Source organism: Leptosomus discolor, chromosome 7 (genome assembly GCF_034619465.1).
Source record: "Leptosomus discolor isolate bLepDis1 chromosome 7, bLepDis1.hap2, whole genome shotgun sequence".
NCBI lineage: Eukaryota > Metazoa > Chordata > Aves > Leptosomiformes > Leptosomidae > Leptosomus > Leptosomus discolor.
This window is the reverse complement of record NC_141397.1, coordinates 10,982,674-10,992,771: the sequence shown is the minus strand read 5'-3', so window position 1 is coordinate 10,992,771 and position 10,098 is coordinate 10,982,674. Positions and strand designations below refer to the sequence as shown.

The window sequence follows — 10,098 nt, the reverse complement described above, 5'->3', positions numbered from 1 at the left end:
TTCCTGATGACTACATCCTCCCAGAAGTCTGTAAATGATACTACATAACATCTAAAAAAAAGCTCTGACCTAATAAGAGTAACCTAATGACTGAGGCAGTACCCAGCATTCCTGCACAACAAACTAAGGCAAATTCTTCTGTCAGGAAAAGAAACAAGCTGTTTGTTGGAGGGAGGTGAACATGGCAGCTGCAGGACTGGAGCTGAAGCCTTGTTCTGAAGAGGCAGCATCCACCTCCCTCCAGCCTGCCCTCCCTCAGAGCCTGGCCTGCTCCCTCACATCCATGAAGGGCCTGAAGCTTTCCCTGGACTACCAGCAAGGTCTCCAAGCCCTGTCAGATGCTGGGCTGCAGGTCAGCAGCACAGATCTTGCTAGTTTGTTCAAAGACAAATCTTATTGATACAGATAAACCCTGTATCAGGCCTTTGGGAACTGTACTCCGGGCACATTTGTATTGGGTTTGTGTGGCAAGGGGGCTACAGGGGTGGCTTCTGTGAGAAGCTGCTAGAAGCTTCCCCTATGTCAGACAGAGCCAATGCCAGCTGGCTCCAAGAGAGACACATTGCTGGCCAAGTCCAAGCCCATCAGTGGCAGTGGTAGCAGCTCTGGGATGACCTATTTAAGAAGGTGGGGGTGTAAACCTGAGTGTGAAAGAGCAATTGCAGCTGGAGAGAGGAGGGAGAATATGTGAGAAACAACTCTGCAGACACCAAGGTCAGTGAAGAAGGAAGGAAAGGAGGTGCTTCAGGCACCAGAGCAGCAATTCCCCTGCAGCCTGTGGTGAAGACCATGGTGAGGCAGGTTGTCCCCTTGCAGCCCATGGAGGTCCGTGGTGGAGCAGATATGTACCTGCAGCCTGTGGAGGAACCCCACGCCAGAGCAGGTGGATGCCCAAAGGGGGCTGTGACCCCATGAGAAGCCCATGCTGGAGCAGGCTCCTGGCAGGACGCGTGACCCTGCAGGGGACCCACGTTGGAGCAGTCTGTTGCTGAAAGACTGTGCCCCATGGAAGGGACCCACTCTAAGGCAGTTTGTGAAGAACTGCAGCCCATGGGAATGACTCTTGTTGGAGAAATTATGTAGGATTGTCTCTCGTGGGAGGCACCCCACACTGGAGCAGGAGAAGAGTGTGAGGAGTCCTCCTCCTGAGGAGGAAGGAGCAGCAGAGACAACGTGTGACGGACTGAGCATAACCCCCATTCCCTGCCCCCCTGTGCCACTCGGTGGGAGAAGGTAGAGAAAATCGGGAGTAAAGTTGAGCCCAGGAAGAAGGGAGGGGTGAGGGGAAAGTGTTTTGAGATTTAGGACTTGTTTCTCATTATCCTACTTTAATTTGATTGGCAATAAATTAATTTTTTTCTTCAAGTCAAGTCTGCTTTGCCCATGATGGTAATGGCTGACTGATCTGCCTGTCCTTATCTCAACCCACGAGCCTTTCGTCCAGCTGAGGAGGGCTGCCATAGAGCGGCTTTGGCGGGCACCTGGTGTCCAGCCAGGGTCAACCCACCACAAGGACGAAGCCAGCCCGAAGCTCCATCTGACTACTCAAAATCACTGCAAGGCAAAATCACTCCCTCACCCCGAGGGCGCCGTTTACGCCATGCTGCGGGCACCTCTGCCCTCACACGGCCGAGGCCGCGCCTCCCCGCCGGCTCACACCACAAACCGCCTCAGCCAAAAACCAGGCCCTGCCTTCCCTCCCTCCCCTCAGCCATGCGTCCCTCCCGGCGGCGACACAGGAAAGTGAGGCCGCCGCGGACAGGCGCAGGCAGGAGGACTGGAAGGAAACACCTCCCCCGCAGGGGCCGTGGGCGACGGGGCGGTCGGTAACGGTGTCCCGCCGTCAGCTCCGCTGCCCCAATAAGATGCCCCAGCGCCTGCCCGGCCCCCGTCCCGCCCCGGTGGGGGAGAGGGCCGGCCCCATCCGTCACGGGGCGGCGGGAGGAGCCGGCCGGCGGCGGGGAGGAGGCTTTGTGCTTCCATTGGCTGGGTCCCGAGCAGCGTCGCCCGTGGTTGGCTGCGGCAGCTGCCGCTCACAGCTCGCGGGCGGTGGCGGGCGGTGGCGGCGAGCGGGGCGGTGCCGGGGCGGGTGGCGGCGGGCCGGAGGTCACTCGGCGCGGGGGCGCAGCATGGCCGCGGCGGTGGTGCTCGGGGGACCTGCGGGCTGGTGGCGCTGGCACAGGCGGGTGCGTGCCGCCCGCGCGGCGATGGGTAAGGACCTGCCCCTCCCCTCGGCTCCGGCGGCCCCGCTCTGACTGCCGGGCGGGCGCTGCCGGGCGGGGAAAGGCCGGGCCTTTCTAGGGGCTCGGCCGGGGAGCGCTGCCGCCGCGCTGCCCTTGGCGGCCGCGGGCCCTCCGCGCCCGGCGGGCCCCGTGCGACGGGCGGCCCCGCGCCTGACGGGCCGCGGAGCCCGCCTCGCCGTGCGGTGAGGGACCCGCCGGGGGAGAGCAGGGGGGTCGTCGCTGGCACGGGGCGCTCCCGCAAAGCGGCTCTCGCTGCCGTCTTATTTGAGGCCGTACCGGAGCTTCGGGTTGGCTTAGCTCAATAAATGTTTTCACTCATTTGCTTAAAATAGCGGGCCTGGACATTCTCGGAGGCCACAAGTGTTTCCTGTGGCACCAGTGACATGTTAGCAGTGCCCATTGCCCAGATTTGGGCTGTTGAACCCTCTCGATCATTGTACCCGACTGTTTTCCTTGAACCGACGGTAAATGCAGCAGCGTTTCCTCCTGTTCCAGCTCCGCAGGCACTGACTCGCAGCTGTGGTTGGTTCATGGGCAGTGGAAGGAGCAAACTCCTTTAAATGCCCTGTCGGTGCCAGTGGAGGAAGAAGGCATTTGCAGAACTGGACCTAGACCTTTTCGCTTTTCAGAGTCCTGAAAGTCACACTGCTGTTTCTAAGTAGTTTAACTGCTGAAGTAGATAGTTGAAAATACACCTTCAGTAGCCTTTTCTGTGTCATTTCCATAGCAGTCTGTTGCTCGTGTATGTCACTGTATAGCTAGGCTCCCAACAAATAGCTGAAGTTTTTTCAAGTAGCAAAGTGGAAGAACTATATTGTTTTAAATGGTACATGATTTGAAAACCTTGACACTTAGAGAGTGTTTCAGGAATTAGTTGTTTTTAAGTAAGTAACGTTAAACAATTTGTAGTTTCCCTTTAAACCTCATTTAAACTGATCAATGAAAGGTGTTTGACACTGAATTTTGAAATTAGATTTCAGTGTTATTTTTTCTTGACTCTCTTTTTCATTAATGCATGGGTTTTTTTTAATAGTTGCAGCTCTGGTGTTGTGCTTAGTAGCAGCTCAGGTGCAGCAGGCATATTGGTCACATGCTAGTAAAGTTAGATACAGGAGACCTGTTTGTGTATTTAGCGATACCTTCTGTGATACCACGATTGAAAGCAGTAGCTTTCAATGTATTTTGAACTTTCTGTGCATGGTAGCTGTCAGATACTTCTGCAAGAGCTTTAAAATCTGCTGTCTTGGTCAATATTCCAATGGTCATGTTTAATGTAGAGAAGGTGGAAGGGACCTCATTTCTTGGTGGTGAGCACAGGTGTGAAAAGCAGCCCAAACCACTATACTGGCCCTTAAAGTTGAAAAATACAATTTATCTTTGTCTGAAGACCTGAGCAAGAAACTGACTAAGTCTAAGGAGAAGTTGTGACTCTAGCAAGAAACTTCTGTAGAATAGAATTTCACCTGCAGCATTTAAGCTCTGGCTTACTTAGTCAGTAGTGACTGCGCTGAAAGTCCTGTTGACTCTTAAGAAGTGTTTATGGGATGAAAGTCTGAGCATTAAGCCTTCTTAACTGCTAAGCTCCACTGCTGAGTTATATGTCAAGGTTTCCCCATCTCCAATGAGTTTATCAGGTTTGCCATCCTTTTCTTTAGTTTTGAGTAGTCTAAAAATTGTCTCGAGTGGTGATTTCATCTGAGTGAAGCACCACCCTAGTGAAGGAACTCCGCCAGCTCTGAGAGCTGTCCAACACCACAGCTTGGTTAGTGAGCGGGCTGTCTTGGTTCGCTTATTGAATGCTCGTCAGTTACTTGGTCAGTTGATCTTTGCAGCTGGTGCAGACCATGATGGATAGTTTCTTCTGTATGTTTATACCAGAGGCTGTTAAATCATCTAGGAGGAAAATAGCTGAGGGCAGATTTTGGAGGAGCATCTTGGCTATGTATGTTTGTGTGTTAGCAAGTTGGATAGAGACCATGTAGTCTTGTGATCTGCAGCTGGCAGTTGCTGGTAAAGGTGCTTAATAGAGAGGGTGTGTATGACCTTTGTTAAAAATACATTTTTTGGTGGCTGTGGAGAAATCCTTCCTGGGGACTGCTAGGGAAAATGAAGGGCGGGTATCGTGGCTGAGAAAGGAGGATTTTCTGGTGGAGGAAGATTCATCAGCTGAGGGAGCTGTTCATCCAAGAAGACGGTAGCCTGCTAGAGAACAAAAATGTCTTTACAAATAGTTTTGGATGAGACGTAGGGACCCATTCAGTTAACAGTTAAATAGTACTTTTGTTGATGCAGGAGCTGTGTTTGAACTGTCGAGTGATTCCATGCTCTGGTGCAGAGAAGCATTAATTACTAAGCAAGGATTATGACAGAAAGACCTGCTGCTCAGAAGTCCAGCACATTACTTAATTAAGGGATCAAGTGTACACTTGATATTCTTTTTGGATGAAAAGTACTTACTATATGTTTTTGTCTTTAATGTATTAGCAGACATTTAATGAGGTAAAGCTACAGATAAGAAAAATGAGGTAAGAAGACTCCGTTACAAGATAGTGTGTCTGTTTTTCATCAGCAGACCTTTACAGAGGCAAGGAAAAGCAAGTGGGATGTTTTTAATGTAAAGCTGGCCAAATTTAGAGTCTTGTAATCTTCTTAAATTATGATTTTGGCAGAGTGCAGTTCTCAAAATCATTGCATAACCTTTAAAAGCCTGTGACCCTGGGGCAATTTAAATTCCATTGGCAAATCTTCTATGAGCAGAAAGACCTGATTCTGCCTGTGTAAAGCTGGCCTCTGTGACTTCTGTGTTTCTCCATCTAGTTCTCTCCAGGATCTGGTTCAGTAGAGATTTAAGGAGTTTCCATAGAGAAGTCTGCACAAAACACAGAAGCTCTCTCTGATCCTTTCTTTCAAAGCAGGAAGGAGAAAAGGGGTTTATCTTCTCTTGTACTTGTACCAGAACTTAAGATGCTAAATCAGTGGCAAAATCCTTCATTTAGTGGCTCATATTGAATTGTCGTCATGTTTCCCTCTCCTTGTCAAGTTACTTCATGTGCAACTGTGCTTTCTCATAAAGCCCTGAGCAAAACCACAACTTCAGTAGTTGAGCTTCCTTCGGGCATGCTCCTGTTAAATCTCACCTGCTGGGTTGGAAAAGAACTCAAGATTCACTGATCTGGAGAGATCAATATTAATATGACTTGCAACCACTCTGATTAGGAAATTCATATGGGACAGGAATATGTAGGCTATTATCCCTTCTGCCAGATTTGTCGGTTTCATTTGACTGTGGAGCTAGGGGTTCCATGCCAGACATTTTGGTGAACATAATTCAAAGTAGATTTTATAAAGCCAAAAAGTAAGTAATATAGCTGAGATTACATTTTGAGAGTTACTGGTCTCTCGGTCCTGTTCTTGGCCCATTAGCCAGTGCTTTCCTTCAGGGTACAAGCATATTGGACATATTCCAGCTCTGCTGTCTGTGGTCCTATCCAGCAATTACTTCCTTTTTGTTTGAATACAAAGAGATGTCCTCTGCACTGCATATTGTAGTGTCTGTGGAGTCTAGTATTTGCAGGGAATTCAAGGCACCACTAGAGCTGAAATTCTTTCTTGAAACTGTAGGAGCCATTACTTTGGGAGACAGTGTAAAATGAAATGTCGACATCTGAAATGATCTAAACTTGTAACTGTCATCATTCGGGTTAAAAAGAAAATTGCTTTCAGTATCTTTATGTGGAAGCTTAAAAAGACAAGTTTTAGGTCATTGACGGGCCAAGTACTCTAAGGACAGGATTGCAATCTGTGCATTTCTGAATTTACTCTTTTAATGGATGCATTTTGTTCAAGAAAAGGCATTCAGAGATCCATAAACTCTTGCTGAGGTAAAATTCTCATGGAATTGTAGATTAGGTCAAGTGTGTCTGTTGTAGGCTGACTTTTCAAAGCAAACCATTTTTATCTGTATTGTCTGTAAACCCCCAATATGGCAAGAGAGTCATAAATTGATCCTCCTCAGCAATGGAGACTTCATAGGCACGGGGCTCTGCAACAATGTGTTCCCTCAAGAGAATAAAGAACAATCTCCTGGGAAAAGCCCAAATTCTTTGGAGCCCGTGTAGCTGTAGCTGGTTTTACTCACAATTAACATGATCTATAGATTAACCTGTGTTGCTGGTTCTGTTCCCAGTGAAGGAGAATTAGTTGCACATGGTATCAAATGATTATTTTAAAAGTAGCTTCTATTGCTCCTGCTTCTAATGTTCTGCCCTCTGTTAGAAGTTGAATGTGGACTGGGCATTTTTCCAGCCAAGTGATTGCAGCAGGTTACTGTAGATTTTATGGTTGAAGTAAAATGGACTCAATACCACAAGGACAGTTTCTGCACATGCTTATACAATTGATGGGATTAGTTACGCCTATGTGTATGTGGGTTTGCAGAATATCAATCCTTAGATGTTTGAATTATACAGTTAATTCAAAACCAAGCCTGTGCCGTGTATCAAATGGTAAACAGTGCCTAGGTATTGAAGCTGGACATCACTTTGCATGATAGCACCTGTGGAGCTTCATCTAGTATGAAAATGTGAAAAATCTTGTCTTCCTAAACATTCTGTGTTTTGCAAACCCCCACTGTCTTAAGTAGGCATTTAAAATATGCCATGATTCTCAATGCAGTTGATTCAAATTTAATTGAAATCAGCTCTCTTAGGTATGTCTGTGAGCTAATTTAATCAGTCCTTAAAGCAGTTTTCCTGTATTTGAGTACCTGGGGATCTGGAGGTTTTTTAAAACTGTTAATCAAATTATGTAATTTTAAAGTGGCTAATTTAACACTGGCTTGCGAAAGGTTAAACTAAACTAAGAAGTCAGGAATTGGACTGTTTCTCTAAAAGGCCCTAATTTCTGTGGATTTGAATATGTTCTAGTTAGCACAGAACAGAAAACAGTCCCTGATTCATGAACTAAGACAAGAGAAAATGAACAGAGACAGACAAAAGGGGAAATAATGGAATACAGTCACACAAAACTAATAATACCTATCAGCATGTTGCCTTGTATTCCAGCCTAACTGTTGCTATGCCTTCTGGGGATATTACAAAATGAAGATTTTTAGGGCCTTACAGTAGAAGAATGAGTTCGTTTCATGGATATTTACATTGTGAAGAGCTGCCTTAGAGCAGTAATAGAAATGCTTGTTGGCAGTAGGCCTGTCATTGCAGTCCAATTACCAGTTGATGTCTTAATAGTATGATGTGATGATAGCCATGAAAAGTCGCCAAAGCAAAGCAGACTTATGTGACATAGTAGAGAAAAGTAAGGTAGGATGCAGAGGAGGAGTGACAGAAAGTAGCATGGGCAAAAAGTCCTCCTCAATTCCCAGTGTTTCCACAAAGATCAAGGCAAGATAATATCTGTTAAGTTGAGGCATGTCGCCATGTTCTGCAGTAGCTGAGATCTCAGATATGATGAAGGAGGAATCAAAGAGATTTAAGCAGATCATGGATGGGTCATCTAGGCTGTAGGTATGACTGACAGGCATCACTGCTGGTGTCAGCACTGATACAAAAGAACGGTATCAATAAAGTTTTCTGAAGATGATTAAGATTTCTTGATGTTTAGTTTGAGATGATGGTTAGATGTCCATGAGATGATGTGAGAAAAGAAAAGCTCAGGATAAAATTGAAGAGTCTACAAGAATGAGCCTAGACATAGTGGCCAGATTTATGCTTCTGATGAGGTTACTTGGAATTCACAGAAACAGAGGAAACTGAGGTTTGGAAACAAGCCTAACTTTAAAGCTAGATCAGGTTGCTCAGGTGCTGCAAGGTTGCTTCAAGGGTAGAGGTTTCACCACTTCTCTGCGCAACCTTTTCCAGTGCGGAACCTTTCGCCTCATCAGGGATGCTTTTCTTATTTCCAACGGGAATTTCCCTTCCTGCAGCTTTTGGCTATTGCCTCATGTCCTATTGCTGTGCACCTCTGTGAAGAATTTGTCTTCATCTACTCTGTAACTCTTATTTCCTTCCACTCCGTAGGTAATAGAAGATTGCAATTAGCCTTTGCTTCTCCAAGCTAAGCAAAGACAGTTCCCTTAGCCCCTGCTCATATGCTGTAGTCTCCAGCTCCGCAGTCATATTACTTGATGTCTGCTGGGCCGTCTGCAGTTTGACCACATCTCATGTGTATTGTGCTGTGAAGAGTGGAATCACTAGTTTCTTTGACTTATTTGGTACGCTCTTGCTAATGTAGTGCAGTATGTCACTAACCTTTTGCTGCCAGCGTGCACTACTGACTCATGCTGAACTTGTTGTCTGTGGGAATCCACAGGTTCTGCAGAGCTGGAACTTGTCTAAGCCAGGCATCAGGCTGCAATGATGTCTTCTGCCCTGAGCACAGGACATTGTATTTGTCTTTGTTGAACTTCTTGAGGCCCATTTCTCTAGTCTTTCTGAATGGTAGCCCTGCCCTGCAGTTTTTCAGCCATTCTCCCCAGTTTGATGTCACATATGATCTTGCTGAGGGTGCTTATGTCCCATCATCACGGTCATTGATGAAATTTTTAAACAGCAGCAGCCCCAATATTGACCCACTGACTGTTGCGAGTCTTTGAACCACTAATCACTGTTATTTAAGCCCAACAGTCCAGACAATATATTTCTTCCATCAGGCAGTCTTGCAGTCCAGTCCCATGCATACTTTCCCCATCTGGCTACTGGGATACTGAGGAGGCTGTTTTAAAAGCTTTACTGAAGTCCAGGTAAATAAGATCCGCTGGTATTAAGGGGCAGAGAAAGAAAGATGCTGAAAACCAGGACTTGAACCCTCTCAGGAAGCTGGAAGCTTTGGACTAAGAAAAGGAGCAGTTTTAGGTTAGTGTAAGTGATGTACTGGGGAAGACTGACTCATAGAAACAATGAGAAGAAAAGACTCCAAGATGATGACTATGGCTGATGATGGTGTTTTAGGCTCTTTGTTCATTTATTCCCTAGGTTTGACATGCAGCACTTCTTAAAAAAAGCAATGTGCTCTTTTCCTGTGTTATCTCAGTTTGCACTAAGCATTTTCCAAGTGCAGTTTTCTTTTAAATTGTGCTGCTTCTCTAGCAATGTAATTGCTGCAGGCATCTGTGGAAACTGTCTCAGACCAAAGTTCTCTCAACGAACCTGATTTATTGAATGTGGCACTTCCAAAATAGTGCTGCAGATGAAAGAGCATGACCGTTGCTGGCTAAGAAGGAGCTTAAAGTCAGAAAGACTTTAAAATGATTAATCAAGTGTTATTGGCCTAGAGAGGATTCTTTGCTAAGTATTGAGACCTCTTAGAGTCTCGATCCAGCTTAGGCACATTTTCTGTATGTGCACTTCAGAGTCACAGTAGTTCTGTAGTTAGTTAGCCGTGTTTCTGGCTGCTTAGTTGCCGCATGCCTTAGTGTTTATTCTGCATAACTTTTTCCTTTGTCGTAAAGGGGAAATTATTTTGTGTAACTGGCAAAAAAATCTTGGCACTGCCAAATTGTGCTGCCCTTGAATTAGGAGTGTTGGGAGTGATGAGACAGTGATTGCAGTAGATGAATGCCTGCAATGCTACTTACTGTCCAGCGTTTGATACTCGCTAACTACTTGTAAAATGTAACTGACTGAAACTGTAATGTTTTCCACAGATTGTAGGTTATGCTTTGTAGTTCTGTCTTGGTAGTACAGCAAATAGAATACAGGGGTTATTCCTGTAGAGACTTTATAATTTTGTATTTATACTATAGTTTGTACTAGTTCTCAGTACTTGCTTTTAAACTGTGATTACATGGCTCAAAAGATTTGGAATGATTTATTATGGAGACTTTCAACTTTAGGTTAGT

At 46.0% G+C, this 10,098-nt stretch overlaps 1 protein-coding gene across 1 annotated transcript in view; it reads left to right on the top strand.

Moving 5' to 3' along the window:
* The first annotated feature begins 2,129 nt into the window (after positions 1-2,129).
* The window catches only part of HIBADH (3-hydroxyisobutyrate dehydrogenase), an 82,586-nt gene continuing 74,617 nt past the window's right edge, over positions 2,130-10,098 (top strand). The window contains exon 1 of the mRNA XM_086468092.1: positions 2,130-2,211. Coding sequence (XP_086324218.1) covers positions 2,130-2,211 — 82 coding nt within the window. The remainder of the gene's footprint in view (positions 2,212-10,098) is intronic.